At 35.5% G+C, this 15,131-nt stretch overlaps 3 protein-coding genes across 5 annotated transcripts; 1 reads left to right on the top strand and 2 right to left on the bottom strand.

The window, feature by feature from the left end:
• Positions 1-411: 411 nt before the first annotated feature.
• Positions 412-6,847, bottom strand: LOC140810039 (protein EARLY FLOWERING 5-like). 3 transcript variants are annotated; one of them, XM_073167843.1, is made up of 9 exons: positions 6,596-6,847; positions 5,961-6,054; positions 5,087-5,172; positions 4,138-4,187; positions 3,965-4,034; positions 3,804-3,885; positions 3,224-3,636; positions 1,766-2,290; positions 412-940 (listed from the first exon to the last, which is right to left on the bottom strand). In XM_073167843.1, exons 1-9 carry the CDS (start codon positions 6,677-6,679, stop codon positions 728-730), a joined length of 1,617 nt encoding a protein of 538 aa, XP_073023944.1. In that variant the 5' UTR covers positions 6,680-6,847; the 3' UTR covers positions 412-727. The 3 variants fall into 3 exon arrangements, with proteins under 3 accessions (XP_073023944.1, XP_073023943.1, XP_073023945.1); XM_073167842.1 differs by having other exon boundaries at positions 1,766-2,293; positions 6,596-6,845; XM_073167844.1 differs by lacking the exons at positions 5,087-5,172; positions 5,961-6,054; positions 6,596-6,847 and adding an exon at positions 4,723-5,039 and having other exon boundaries at positions 1,766-2,293.
• Positions 6,848-8,027: 1,180 nt separating this feature from the next.
• LOC140810041 (protein SPIRAL1-like 3) lies at positions 8,028-10,338 on the top strand. The gene is made up of 3 exons (XM_073167846.1): positions 8,028-8,103; positions 8,908-9,195; positions 9,994-10,338. The coding sequence occupies exons 2-3, from the start codon at positions 8,941-8,943 to the stop codon at positions 10,072-10,074; spliced, it is 336 nt and encodes a 111-aa protein (XP_073023947.1). The 5' UTR covers positions 8,028-8,103; positions 8,908-8,940; the 3' UTR covers positions 10,075-10,338.
• A 348-nt stretch (positions 10,339-10,686) lies between these two features.
• On the bottom strand, positions 10,687-13,448 carry LOC140810040 (COBRA-like protein 4). Its single transcript, XM_073167845.1, has 6 exons — positions 13,308-13,448; positions 13,124-13,203; positions 12,085-12,541; positions 11,841-11,988; positions 11,397-11,674; positions 10,687-11,259 (listed from the first exon to the last, which is right to left on the bottom strand). The coding sequence occupies exons 1-6, from the start codon at positions 13,396-13,398 to the stop codon at positions 10,976-10,978; spliced, it is 1,338 nt and encodes a 445-aa protein (XP_073023946.1). The 5' UTR covers positions 13,399-13,448; the 3' UTR covers positions 10,687-10,975.
• Positions 13,449-15,131: the final 1,683 nt, after the last annotated feature.

Raw genomic sequence — 15,131 nt, forward strand, 5'->3', positions numbered from 1 at the left:
TTTAAAAAAAATTAAATTTGAACAATATAAACAATCAAGCACTTTCTTGACAGAGAACTGCAAAGGTAGGAAAAAAATTAAATATTCCATAGAAATAATATCGACTCGATTTTATTGATATTTCTACGCATTGCAACAATTTTATGTGTATATTATTATGATTCATGACGGAACACATATAATATTAAAAATTTTGTTTAAATAAAACTGCACCATACATAATGTAAATGTACCATATGCAATAGTATAAGATATATGTATGTGTATGTATGTATATATATATGTATGTATGTACTGCCAACTCTCAATTATCGCTTAAAAAATTTTCCAAGCATGGACAAAATTCTTAAATATATTTTCAAATAATATTTTGGAGAAATACTGAAAACATAACCAAATAATTATAAAGAATTTATATGAAAAACTGCGGAGAAATTATGTCACAAGTGAACTTCGAAACCATATATTCGCCAGTTCAACTACAGAGAGAGATGGGCGGAAAAATTTGAAGGAATGTAACTTACAATTTCCTTCCTTCCAAGAGAGTAGATAAAATGTATCCCGCCCAAGTAAATAGATCAACAAGGCTTAAAATATCACCCACCAGAGATCGTCCCGAGTCTCCACACCAATATATTGAAACAACTTATTGACGACGACTCGAGTTGGAAACAACTACAACAGAAAATGTTTGTGCTTTCGACCTCTAATCATGCAAAGTTTCAGCTCAACTATCAAGTGCACCAAGGGCTTTCATGTCCTCTAAGAATGCAGTGTATGAGTCATCAATGCTTTGGGGCTTTGTTGCAGAAGAGGATGTAATGGATTCTTGTTTTATGCTGGGTGATGCTATAGGCCGGTTTGTGGGTAAAACAGCTGATGATTTTGACTTCGGTTTTGGGAGTGCAGACTCTCTCCTGACGCGTACAGAGGCAGGAACCTGAAAAAAAAAAAGAGAAAAACTTGATAAAAAGAGGGCATTGCATGATTAGAAACTTAGAAGAGGCAAGGTAGGGGTAGCAGTGATCCTCCCCCAGATCATAAAATTTCAAAATTTCGTACATGGTTTTTTTGCCAAAGAAGCCCGACCTCCCTCGAGAACACAAGAAATACCGATCCTTCAAAATTCTAGGGTGCGAGATTATCCTTCCCTAATTTTTATGAGCAACGCATATTGGCATTGGACTTCATGCTAATGACTATAACCGCTCCACTTTTGTGCCTACCCATTTACTCAAAACTTGGTTCACAATTAACCTCGATACTTTATACTGAATAAACCGTGAAAGTCACAGTATTCGTATTTGACCTTTTTAAGGAATGCAATCTATTTAACTAACAATTAATCCAACGACAAACTTTAAACACAGAAAACATCAAAGCCCTCTGCGCGTATTAATTTTTACACTATCACCTGAATTTCAATATAAATAGAGCACCGGTCTGAATTCAATTTTCCTTAACACAACCACTCCCTAAAAATTAGAGAGATTCACATTCAGAACTCAATCCTCAAGAAACCAGTTTTGCACATCATTTTAAAGCAATCTATTATAATAATTACTTGATTGCATAATGATTTACAACATAACGTGTAAAACTCAATAACGATTGAGGGTCTCTACAACGTTTCCCAACCAGGAGTAGGCTGTGAAACCAATTTGATTTATTATTGAGATGCACGTCTATCATCATTCATGCACACCATATTCAAAACTATTTTGATTTGGTAAATAGGCAAGGGAAAATTAGTTGAGAAACTCACCATAGCTGTAAGCTCAGGGGTATGCTGTGCCAGAGGCTTCTTTACAACAGTTGAAGCAGCAGATTTAACATAAGATGGCTTCTGGAGAGCAGGCATTCTAGCAACAAAACCATCTTGTGCAATGGGAGGTGGGCCAGGTGGAAGTGGTGGTCGCATCATTAGTGGAGGACCAGGAGGAGGTCCAAAAGGTGGCATTGGTAACAATGGCACCAAGACTCCGGGTGGAACAGGTTGTCCGGCAAGTCCTGGGGTGGACAGAGGAGGGCGCATGCCATTTGGGGGCGGCGGCGGCGGAAAGCGCAAAATTCCTGGAGGCGGTACATCAGGCTGCAAATTTGGCTGCATGGGAGCTCCAGGCACTAGTGGTTGTTGCCTTATTGATGGCGGTGGAGGAACCATGTTTAGAAAATCTTTGCCCTCGGAAGTAGCTTTTATTACAGATTCAGAATATGAGCTTCCCGGTTGATTATTTCCAGACTTTGAAGACAGCCCTGGTAGTGGAGGTGGTGGAGGAAGAACAGTAGGCTTCTGAGACAACCAGAACAAGAAAATCATCAACTAAGAAAATTATTTGACAAGTAGTCCGACAATTTGTTTAGATTAAGGCTACATTTGGAATGGAGTAAAATGGAATTGGATTTCAAATGGATTTCGAATAAATTCCATTTTGGATTTTGTCAAAAAATTAAAATATTATTTACAACCATCTGATGGTTAGAAAGAAATATTATATATTATTAAAATAGTATCGTTCTATGGACAGTATTTTAAATTTCATAGTAAAACATAGCTATTACATTATAACCAAAAAAATTAACATTAATTTATATAATTGTGAGTATAACAATATTTTTAGATAAAAATAGATTAATTTGGTATATGTTAATTATATGAATGGCGGTATAATATAATATATTAATATCATCTCATGTGAACTGTATCCATAAGAAGTGATCATTTACACATATTCATAAATAAAGATTTAAGAAAATGAAATAAAACATTTAATATAAATTGAAAAAAGAATTGATTAATATGACTCAATATGTGATAAGAAGAAAATATAAAAGCTCTTGATATTCATGCATTTGTCACTATTTATCAATATATACAAGAAAATCACTTCATGAAATAAGAAGAAAGATCATGTTGTTATTAAATGTTTATTTTTTATATATATAAAATCAAGTTAAACAAGAGTGATATTGAGGGGAAAAACCCAAATTTTGTTATATAAGTCTTTTATTATTTGCAGCAGAATAAGTTTTAAAGAAAAGGATAACAGACAGAATATCAGGATATGAAAATATTTTGAATGGGATATAAATAATTTTAACAAAAAATAGATAACTTCTACATGAATTGGCAGTAAAACGTTCGACGGGAAGAATGACATTTTATAACATTGAAGAGTAGGCCAAGAGTTTAAAGGTAGGAACGAATTATGTAGGAGTATACCTGATTTGAATTCCCGGTGGCTGAATCTTCTGATTTTGCCGGCTTCTCACTTCCAAAAGTACCAGGAGGAGGTGGTTGAAAAGATTGGTGATTGGGTGGGGGAGGAGGAAGAGGAGGAGGAACAGCAAGCAGTTCTTTTGGAGGTGGACCAGGAGGAGGCGGTGGAGGCAACGGTGGTGGAGGCAATATCGTGGTAACATCTGTATTTGCAGGCTTTGGAGGCATGGGGGGTGGCGGTGGCAAAGGCAAACCTGCAGGAACAACCGAACCATCTCCTGAATCTAAGTCGGAAATAGGCAAAGGAGGTGGTGGAGATGGAAAAGTCGGGGCTAATAAAGTGGCATCCTCTGACTCGGGCTTTGATGAAGATGTAGTATTACTTTCTAAAGCTTCTGCTAAAGGGATCCTGGGTCCTGCAGTTCAAAATAAACAGCAGAATCTAAAATGTACAGATTATGGATGAGGTCACCGAGTAGGGAAGAAGAAATATGGCTTGATACAAAGAAAAAAAGAGCAATTAACATACACCTGGATAGCTTGAACATTTGAGTAACATAAAGTAGAAAAGAACAAGGAATACCTATGGAGGACTTAAACATTGGTGGTTTCCCGGGCGGAGGAGCTCCAGAAGGATTTAGAGTTGGGTGATAATATACAGAGTCCTACGACAATAAATCTCTTGTGTGGGTTCACAGATCAACAAAAAAGTTAGTAAACCACAGAAACTACGTAATAACTTACTTCAGGTATGGGATGATTAACTCTTTCTTCCTCCTCTGCAGTAGTCCGCCTTCTAACAGGTCCCAAATGGCTAGAAAAGGGAAACATAATAGAACTTTGAACTAAGAATTGATATGAATATTCATATTTAAATTAAAATAATAATTTTATGAGTACAACAAGGGAAAGCTAACCTAAACATGACAGTTGCTTCACCTTTTTCCTTTGCTTTATCTTCATATTCCTGGCCAAGGCCAACAAAAGGGAAATCAGACCATTAAACTATTATCGACTTTTGAAAGGAAATGGAAAGGTCTATTTCAAAAAGAAGTGGAACATGTGACAAGTGTGTGTTAGACAAAGCCAAAAGCATACTTTATCTGAAAATCATAACTTGAAGTCGTAAACAATTTTAGCACGGACAAAGGATATCCACAATTGACTGTTAAGCCCAGGCTACAGGATTTTGTTGAACAAAATTGTGGGAATCATTGTAATGTTGGAAGCCCCAAATAAATATTTGTTTTATTGGTAGGACGATTTTCTTTAATGAAACTAATATAGTTGCAAGATTATTTTTGTTTGATGAAACTAATATATTTGCAAGATTACTCAAATTATTTTCCTCGGTCATACGATATATGATTTTTTATTCAAATAATAGTTTGCACTGATGAATTTGGAGCATGTCAACTATAAATTTCTGGATAAAAGAATAAAAATTAAATATGCGAGAGCATTTTTCATTTCTGAGTAGATTTATTGGGGTGATCGCTTACTTGAGCGACGGAGGGTTCGCCGGGTATTCCCCAGCGCCACGTTCGTGACGCAGGTGATGACCCACACAACTTGCTTTTTAGGACTGTGGAAGTGACAATTAACCATCTGGATTGACTGACCACCCGAATTGGTTATCTACCTGATCCTCTTTAATTCGGGTAATTATCAATTTGTTGCAAAGCTCGGCTGCCAAGCTGTTTTCATAATGATTAACGCAATTTGAAGTACCGAGATAATCTATTTTTCTAAAATCGTCGTGGAAAACAAGAACACAAATTCATCATTTATGATGTTGCAAAATACATTAATCACTGAGACTATATGATCAAATTTCCTCCTGTGAGCATAAGGTTTAGCAATTACCTTCCTCTTCTTGATCACGAGATTCAGTGTATCCTCAAGTTGCCGCTTTTTGTGCTTTCTAGCTTTGTCCAAGGCTCCATCTGCTTCTGCAGAATCAATAGAACACAGATCAGGAGACAATATAAAAATCATATTTTTCTCTTAAGGAAAAACAAATTCTAATAGTCCAGAGCATCTCTCCCTCCACTTTCCTCTCTTTCCTGCAACCCTCTCCCCATCATCACTGAAACTGATCATGTGTGATACACGGTTATACAAACAAAGTATGCAAATGTTGACATATTCGTGGAACAAACATAGAAGTGACAAGTGTTTCATTAAATTAAAACCATGTTTGAACTCTTCAACCACAGGACCTAGATGCAGCAACAACCATATCGTCAGCACACTAGCACTATCATGTGAACAGACCATTTTAATGACAACCACCAGTTCAACGGTATATCTCGAGAATTTGTGTTCTTGAAGAATAAATAAATGACAAAAAAGGGAAAACAAACAAGAACTTTAGGCTAACGAAGGCGATATAAATATATTTGACAAAGAACTGGGTAATCACATCTTCTACCACAAAAAACTCACTGGGTGGTAATTAGTCGAGTTAAAGATTTGTCGGAGACGCTACCATGCTGATTCTAAAATCTGGTATACCTGAATTAACTAGAGCTACAAAAAAATGTGAATAAGGAAGCAGAGTATAGCTTGTTGCTTTAATATAATCTTTGCAAATAAGATTTACCCAGCTGAAAGACCACCTTTCTCGTGCAACAACAGTGGATAATGCCATAACAGGGCATACCGTGATTGCTAAAGATACATAATTAATCATGTCACTGGGTATAGTACCAAACAAAAGCAAAATCTCATAACTTACTCATCGCTTCCAGATTTTGAATTTGCTCTCTCAGCGACTCTGGATCCTTCTTTAAGATCCCAACTTCCCGCACCTTCTTCCTTTCCTTTTTATTCTGTATAACATAGTTTCTCATCAACTTCAGTCAGTTGACCATTCCAATTGAAGATTCATATTAACTAGAGTTCATAGCTTCCATCTTGGGGGTACCAAGGGAAGTCAAAAGGCATACAATCTCCACAGCAAAAAAAACAATTAAAATCCTAATATTTTTTCTGAAAAAGTACACAATCACCATCCTCTACAATCTTGATTAACAAGAGATACACCACAGGTCCATAACCAATTCTTACCACGTTAGAAAAAATCAACTAAACCACTTTCGTACCAACAAAATTTCTTTAAAAACATGAATAATTCTAACTCAATATGCTCGTACCAAAATTTTATTACTCAGGTTCCATCAATTCAGCTTCGAACAATTACAATTAAAGGCCTTTTTGTGAATTTAAATAAAAACTGAAATCCTGAACATAAAAACGCAGATAAATGTGTGTGTGTGTGTGCGGGGGGGGGGGGGGACACTAAACATATTCCCAATAAATACGCACGTAAATCAACTGCATAAAACAAAATCACAGGAGGAGGTAACCCACCCGCTTCAATTCCTTTTTACGAATCTCTTTCCGATAAGCATCGGTTGGATTCATGGTTTTTCCACCCTTAGTTGTCTTCACCATTGCGACGCTTATTGCTGATTACTTGAATTCCACTTGTTTTCCTTCGGTTCGTGCCGAGGCTTTTCCGAGAAAAGGGGGTGTTTTGGCTATTTGGAATTGGGAACGATGAACTGTAAGTTTCGGGTTTGGTTTTCTATACCCGGATTTTACGTCTCGGGTATTATAGTGGCCCATTTTTTAATTTGGATTTGATGAACCCTTTTCGATGAATAAGAAAAATGATGTCTGTATCTTTAATTTATTCAAGTAAATATTAATAAAAATAATTTAATGAATAATCTTACTCGTCACTAATTGTAACTAGTAGTGATTTCAAAATTTTATAAAAATAAAATAATATTAGTTATTTCATAATTTTAGAAATGGTAGGTCTCTTGTGAGACAGTCTCACGAATCTTTATATATGAGACATGTCAATCCTATCGATATTCACAATAAAAAGTAATATTTTTATCATAAAAAGTAATATTTTTTCGTGGATGATCCAAACAAGATATTCGACCCACGAAATTGATCTGTGCGACCGTCTCACAAGAGTTTTTGTGTTTTGAAAATAGATGAGATATGATAATTATTTATTAATTAAAGAAGACGTACTGCAAATCTAAAGAGTGCAAGAAGCACATAATGGATAAAGTTACTCGGTACAACGAGGAAAAAAGATAGCTTGACCGTTCAGACCAAGCTTGTCTTCCACAAGAAGGTATCAATGTGGTTTTCATACATGAGTTTGTAGTATAAAAGCAAATGTTTTCTTGATAGAATATGTAATCGATTATGTAATATCTTTTTAATAATTATCTTTTGTCTTAGATTTAATGTGAAAAATAACTGATAAAAATCGCAGTAAATTGCTCTCAATTGTTCAGAACCATAGCGTACTTAGTACTAGGGCCACGGATTCTTGTCTTCCACAAGAAAGTATCAATGCGATTTTTGTAGGTGATCTAATACATTGAACAACATGAAAAACACATGCAAGTCCATTACAATAATTATATGACCCTTGGAGGTTGAATAAACCATTCGAACCGTGCTTACCCCGCCCCTCGGTGTTCCGCATAACCAAACTGAGCTGTTTGATTTTGGGCTTGTCGCATGAAAATTAAGGACCCAATATCAAAGCAAAGAATATTTATATAATCTAATTGATTTTTATTATATGATTTACGAAAATTCATTTTTTTAATTTTATTAAATATTTTTAAAAAATAATGTTCATTAATTTATTATTTGAATTACTTTAAAATGTTTAGATATAGTAATTAATATAATATAAATCATTTTTTAAATTAAGTTAAGATATTTTTGTCTTTTTTTTCAAGCAAAAAGAAAAACAAATTAAGGCAAGGAATCACTAATAAGATATGGAGTGTGAGCATTCACGAGTTCTCTCATCCCTCACTCACTCGATCACAACACAGGTTATCACTTTTTCTCTCTCTACTTTTTTCAAAAATTTCGACCTGAATTGCTTTGAATCGGTTTCAACTGAGATTACATTGGCTTTCAATGTTTTTCAAATCTAACGTTTTAGATCTTTCTGATTGCTTGTGATGAAAAAGGTAAATATCAGTAGCGTCGTTCCTCGAGTTTCTTTTTTGCATTTCTGTTCAGGTCATGTAGATCTGAGCTCCTTTATTGTAGATTTAGACAGTTGATTTGGTTGTGAGGATCTTGGTTCTGTTTATAATTTTGATCTGGTTAATTATTTTTTGGGTTTGCTTTCTAAATGCTAGAAAAATTAGTGTTGACTGAAAAGATAAATGATGTATGATTAATGAAATATAAGTTGTTATAACCGAAGTCGTCGAATTTCTGAAAATTTATTCATCGATACTTGGTGTTTTCATCGAAGATATATTCATAGTCAAGGGTGGATCCAGGATCCCGAGTGGAGACCATTTCCGTTATTTTCTCGGGGAGTGTAAAACCACAATGCCAATCTAAAATTGGAGGTTTTTTTTTATATATATAATTAAGAAGGATTTTCTAACACATGGGCAGTTGCGCACCTAGGAGTGAATTGCTTGACAGCCTTTAGGAGAGTCTTTTATCTATTAGTTTATTGATTTGATTTATTTTCTAAACATATTCTAGTGATATGTGTAAATAATTGACTGAATTCGCTGTTTCCCGGGAATGGAACATCCTACACTATAAGCATATGGACATACTTATGGGTTTAATATCTTTTTTATGTGTATTTTATCTTCTAATTTTCTCAGGTTTTATTTGGGATAATTTGAACCAAACCTAGAATGGGTCGAGGAGTTAGCAGTGGTGGGGGTCAGAGTTCTTTGGGGTACCTTTTTGGAGATGGTGGAGCCCCTGCCCCAAAGCCTACCACAAGCACCGTGGAAGCTCCTCCTCAGAATCAGGCTCCAGTGGCTTGTCAGGCGACAACAGAGAAGGCTCCTTCTGTTTCTGATAAGCAAATTCCAGCTGGCATCCAGGGAAGACAAACGAACAACTATCTCCGAGCCGATGGCCAAAACACTGGCAACTTCCTCACTGTATGCTTGTTATCCGATTGCTATTGTTCTGCGTTGGTTTTTTACTTTGTTGCACATGCGTGTTTAGTGGAAAATTGACTTGACAAATGCTTACTTATTGTGTTACTGCCTAGAGTTGCACAAGATTTAGCCATGTGATTCTGTGACTATAAAAGTTAACCAGTAAAATCATGCTATTAAACCTGTTTTAGATGCAATAGTACACAAATAAAGAACCAACGAAAATCATGCTTGAATCGGATCTGTATTTTTTTCGCATTGATAATTTACACTTTTGAATCGTGAATCATTTTTTTCGTTTGCTGCAATTTCTAGTCTCCTTTTCAATGCTTTCACAGTCATACCATGAAAATTGACAGGATTTTGGTCCAAACCCATATGAATATACTAATCATCTTCATTGAATTCATTATATGCTATTAATGCTATATATCTAGAATGCATCAGGTGGGGAACTAATCCATCATTTTCCAATCATGGTCTAGCGCATACAGAAGTACCATCGTGTTCTTTTGCCTTCAAGTGTTTTATTATGATTTGACTTGATTGGATCACCTTCCAATTTAAAGGTCACTGTACATCTGTGGACATTTCATGTTGATTAGGACTTGTGAAATCGATTTGCTATGGGATCACCGTGGGTCCTTCCACTTGTGGACGAGTTGATTGATCCCCATCTATAAGATTTGTGGTCGTGAAAATATGACTATAACATGATATAACATCCTCCATCACGCATAATATCTAACTTTGAACTTTCATTAAGTTATTTTTATATGTGAACTTTTCTGACAACAGGACCGGCCTTCTACTAAAGTCCAGGCTGCCCCAGGCGGTGGATCTTCCCTTGGATACCTTTTTGGTGGCGGCTCCAAATAATGCCTTTGTCTCAGCACAGTCGAACTTGAGTTTGCGATTTAGTGTTTGCCTCTTCGTATCGTTTGAATTATTGTCATTGCCACCATGTTTATCTTAAATTTCATCTGACACTGAATCGTTATGTTGTCTAACTTTGTTGTTCCAAATGGAAGTTGTTTGTGAGCATTTCCTTGCTTCATGGAGAGCTGTTTCTGTATTAAAGTTCTTGTCCTTGTTGGTGCTAACTAAAATCTGTGAGTGGTTATATTATTGAATTTCTTGTCATGCTATAGTTGCTCGTGGATGTCGTAAATAAGTTAACAAAAATTTGAATCCACTTTTTATATTCACGACTCGTTGTTAAGTCGGCCTACGTCACACGGGCCAGGGAAATTTTATTACGTATTATTTACTCAATTCCGGATTAGTGGACTGTATTAATGTAGATGTAAATATAGATCGAATGATGTTACTTTGTTTGAAGTATGTTCAGCATAAATTATAAGTCACAACGTAGTCGTCATGTGTATATTTTTCCTGAAAAATGGTAGCCCCACAAATTAAGTAACTGAAAAGATGACGGTATAATTTTCAAATGGCAATTCCATTTTTCGTAAAGATTAAAGATCATGTACTTGTCTGACAGAGTTGCGCAAGTTGTTAATGAATTTTTTGGTCGGAAAACAAAAACACATCAGGTGTTACAAAAAAAAAAAAAAACATTGTACCCTCATCCAGAAACACAGCAGAAAATTCAACGTTCATCAAAATCTTCAAATAATAAAGTACATAGTTGTATTTCAGATCTTCACTACGAGTAGTACACTTGCAAACATCTAATCGCCACATTAGAAAGCACACTACAAAAGATAGCAGACAATCCACCATTTCATTAATTAATCACTAAGAAACTGATCTTTGATCAACTAACCAAAACGACCCAAATCATGGAACCTGCTGCAATCTTTAAAAAAGTTGCAAGATTATTGTGTGCCGAGTTGGGTAAAGTGGGGTATGCATCAGGTGGGGGAAGCTGGCATTCATCGCCATTGAAATAAATCTTCCTTGGGAACCCCCAACCATGCTTAAATGTGAATGTATCTTTATCCTTCTTTAAAAGTACTTCAGTTTGAACATTTCCCAAGGGCCCAGCCTCCATCAGCAGATCATTATAAAACTTCATCCCATAGAACATGCCTGTATCATCTGCGATCGATACAGGCACCACTAAAATTTATCAGTAACACAATGGAGCATGTCTATTCGGGTATGCAAGATTTCGGTTAAATCAACTTAAAGGGAACTCGATAAGTTAATGCAAGAAAATGGGAATCTGAGCTTACTTATAGACTGGTAGGGAACAAGGGGCTTGTAATCGAAGCTAAACACTTGGGTGACGTTGTTCAGATTAGGATGTTGCGCAACAAGTGTCCACTGCGTGTAGTTCATCTTGTAGTTAAAATTTGTGATGGCCATCTTAACGCGCCAATAATCTCTGTAGTTGGTTTTTACGTGCCAGTGCACGCGTATGGGGCACATGTGATGCGTACACTGTAGCAATGGCATGTTATCCTTCCTCGGAGTGTTGATCCCCGCCATTTTTAGCTTGTATGAATTGCTCCTGCGTGCATTAGTTTGATCAGATAACTTTATATTCGGGATATATGGTGATTCAAGCCGACTTGATTCTAGGTTAAGTTAATGAATCATTGACAGGCCAGTGATTCTGGATACATATTCATAATATAGCAGAAAAAGTCACACACAACTTTGAAAGAATTGCTCACATGATGCAATCTTTTTTGTTGTGGCAACCACAAGAACAAGTTGGGCAAGGAACAATGGTCTCATTGTAAAAAGATGAGAAGGAGACACAACAGCTTGGATTCTTGGACACCAATAGTTGAGAGTAAGTGCACGTCACGTTCCATGTCACTGTATTGCATAAAACCACCGACATCTTAAACACGTTCTCAGGAAAAAATAAGAAGGATTAAATTTTTTTCCTATAAATTATCGACATCTTCTTACTCAATACTTGAGTTTTTCGTCTTCCATCAGGTGTAAGGAGTACAGTGGAAGGCACAATCTTTGCAGGTCCGCAAGTGTAGCCCGGTCTGGGGCCGAGCAAAGTGAAATTTTTCGGGAGTTTTACGGTCTTATTGGATGTTCCGGACAGGCCGACGCTGACTTGGAACGAAGAAACCGAGAGGGACGGGTCTTGGCCCCATGATGAAACAACACCACCTTTGCAACAATTAGCAATTTGTTGGTTGTAAGGCACACCAGGCAGTAAATCTACTATTGTGGGTGTTCTTTTACAGCAATGAGGCATATTTCCTTTGAACTTGGAGCAATCTCCTTGCTCGGTTGCCTGTGCACCCACCATAGACCAAATGACTTCTTTCTTAGCCCAACTCCACGCTAAGGTCCATCCAGGGCTCATTATGTGGCGATACATTTGAAAGTTGTTCATTGTCACAACTGCCTATAAACCAAGATTTTATGATTTTACTTGATTACTAGTTTATTTAAAAGATTTGTCCCCAAAAAGGGACAGACCCCACTCCAAATAATAATAAAGAAAAGCAAAGCAAACTTCGAGGTTTATGATATCACTCACAAGGTGGACGACTTGATGTATTTTGAAGGCGAAAGTTGCGAGTTTTAGGAAAAAATTATGTATTAAGTTTCGAAAGTTTTCATTGGTTGAGTCGATTGACAGTGTTCATTCATCTATTCGAGTACTCAAGATCATGGATATTAAATATGAAGAAAAAGTATATTCAAAGAATTTGATGCAATTATGAATTACATGAATTTTAAAAACTTATAGCATTTTCTTATTTTTAGAAGGTCCAAATTCAATCAAGCATATCTTATTTTTTTTAGAGGTCCATAAACAGGAATGTAGTCGGAATTTTTTTATGTGATTCATCGTATCGAGGTTGACAATAATTATTTTTTGAAAAATTGAAGTGTGAAGTCGCCACCCCGTACTAGTTAAGTCATCTTTAACCCAAAAATCTATTTTAGTACATGTAGTCATAGATTACATAAAGATTCTTACCACATATCCATCTGCTGTCCATGATATCACATCCCATTTGATTGTTATGTTTCCAAATGGATCCAATGGATCAAATGACTCTAAGCACCAAGAAACGTGTAGGAATCATAATCAATACTTATTGTGTATAAAAGAGCAATTTACAAGTTGAAAATTGTATAAATATTTGAAAGGGTGAATGTACCTGCTTGCAGAATGTTCACAAACAACAAGATTGCCCATAAGTAGAGCTTCATTTTGGGAGAGTATGGAATTAACCATTTTCTGTGATTCATTTTTCTTTGTTTGAATTGCTTTTGTGTAAATGTTTTGGAACATTTATCATAGGATTATAACATAAGAAGAATGTGTGTCTCTATAAAAGGATTTAATTAATTGGTAAGACAAGTGATTTCACACCTAAAGTTGTTGGCATTTCGATATTTCCATTGCCCTGTCTCATCATATGTTCTTGGCTTCATTGTACTTCGATTACATGGTGAAATTCTAAAAACTCAATGGGAATCTAAACTTCAGCACAGCAGAATGGAAAATGTTATAAGGGTAAAATAAAAATAGCCACGTAATTCTAGGGGTGTTCAGAAACCGGACCAAATCGAACCAAACCGAATTGTATGGTTTGGAGCGATTTCCTGTCAATCACGATTTGGATCGGTTTTAAAATATTCAAACTGAAAAAAATGGTTTGATTCAAGTTTATGATAAAAATAAACCAATTCAAACCTTTTACACTAATATAAAAAAGATTATGTAATATTTTTTTGTTATAGAAATATATCATTTGATTTTTAGTTTTTATTATATTATTAATGAGCATTATAACAATACAATTATATTGAGAATGTATTTATTGTAGATTTTAGCTTTAATAGACATACGCACACCCCTAAAAGTTTATGTTATTTATAAGCTGCTAAATTTTTAAACTTATATAGGTATTTTTATTCATAGTATTTTACTTATAATCACTCTATACAATATCCAATCAACTTCTAACAATTGTCAATTGCTAATTTTTCCAAATTGTAGTATTTCGAGTACTTAATTAATTACGAAACTCAAAAGGGTTTTGAATTATTACGTGGTTTTACAGTGTCTTTTGGAGCTAAATAAAGTTGTGCGATATATTTTTCATCCTCTCTATCAAAAGGGTTTTAATATATCATGTGGTTTTCAATATTTAAGTTGTCCTGGTTGTTCCCAATGATTTAACCTGTGTTCTTTGGAAACTTCTTGGGTCATAAATAAGACTTCGATTGGTACAAAAATTAAGACAGGAGACACTTGAGTTTAGTAGCTTATTAGTCAAGTTTTGGTGACGCAAAACTCTCTTTGTTTACGTTAGATTGAATCAAGTTTCCAGTCATATATCACTCTAGTTACTTGGAAACTACTCAGCCCCTTTTTAGGTTTTCTTTATAGTTAATAAATGGCCATCCGGAGCTGTTGGTAACACTTACAAGGCCGAAATCTCCTTGGCAGAAGCACAACAAGAAACCACGTACTACGAGTGAAATCAAAAGAGTTGTCTGATAAGAAATATTTTCAATAATCTCCATTCCACCTTTCTAGAATGACTGATAATTAGCGGAATCAGATCTTTCATAGATGGGAATTGGGAAAGACCTCTTCATGCATGTTAGGGAACTCTAGATATTATTATGCATGACAGACGAGAGACTTAAGCCTTGCTAAAAAATACTTCATACTTGAACATGCTGACAAATATTCTGCAAAATTCATTTTTACCCTTTATCATGTGAGAAATGATTCAATTAATTATTGCAAGTGAGAATATCCGGGATTTGGTCACAACATTATTTTGATATGTGCTTTTTATAACGACGCTACCTTCAAAAGGTTACTTCAGATGCAGGCAGCCAAAATCTAGTTAGGTAAGAGTTGGATAAAGTCCCACAGTCAGTGTCACAATGTATATACATTCCCACCAGCATTGAAAAATATCGCCCTCTCCGTATCTCATTTGGCTCTCTATAGGCAAAATATC

The sequence above is a fragment of the Primulina eburnea genome, chromosome 13 (genome assembly GCF_022965805.1).
Source record: "Primulina eburnea isolate SZY01 chromosome 13, ASM2296580v1, whole genome shotgun sequence".
In the NCBI taxonomy this organism is placed as follows: Eukaryota; Viridiplantae; Streptophyta; class Magnoliopsida; order Lamiales; family Gesneriaceae; genus Primulina; species Primulina eburnea.

Excerpts from the sequence above, each read along its gene's own strand:
- LOC140810039 (XM_073167842.1), bottom strand. The coding sequence starts at position 6,679 with ATGGTGAAGACAACTAAGGGTGGAAAAACCATGAATCCAACCGATGCT. Across the intron at positions 5,173-5,960 it reads TCAAAATCTGGAAGCGATGA|AAGCAGATGGAGCCTTGGAC; the intron begins GTAAGTTATGAG and ends TTGATTCTGCAG. Across the intron at positions 4,188-5,086 it reads TCGTGATCAAGAAGAGGAAG|GAATATGAAGATAAAGCAAA; the intron begins GTAATTGCTAAA and ends GGCCTTGGCCAG.
- LOC140810041 (XM_073167846.1), top strand. The coding sequence starts at position 8,941 with ATGGGTCGAGGAGTTAGCAGTGGTGGGGGTCAGAGTTCTTTGGGGTAC. Across the intron at positions 9,196-9,993 it reads ACACTGGCAACTTCCTCACT|GACCGGCCTTCTACTAAAGT; the intron begins GTATGCTTGTTA and ends TTCTGACAACAG.
- LOC140810040 (XM_073167845.1), bottom strand. The coding sequence starts at position 13,398 with ATGAATCACAGAAAATGGTTAATTCCATACTCTCCCAAAATGAAGCTC. Across the intron at positions 13,204-13,307 it reads TGTGAACATTCTGCAAGCAG|AGTCATTTGATCCATTGGAT; the intron begins GTACATTCACCC and ends CTTGGTGCTTAG. Across the intron at positions 11,260-11,396 it reads TGTTCCCTACCAGTCTATAA|ATGATACAGGCATGTTCTAT; the intron begins GTAAGCTCAGAT and ends TATCGATCGCAG.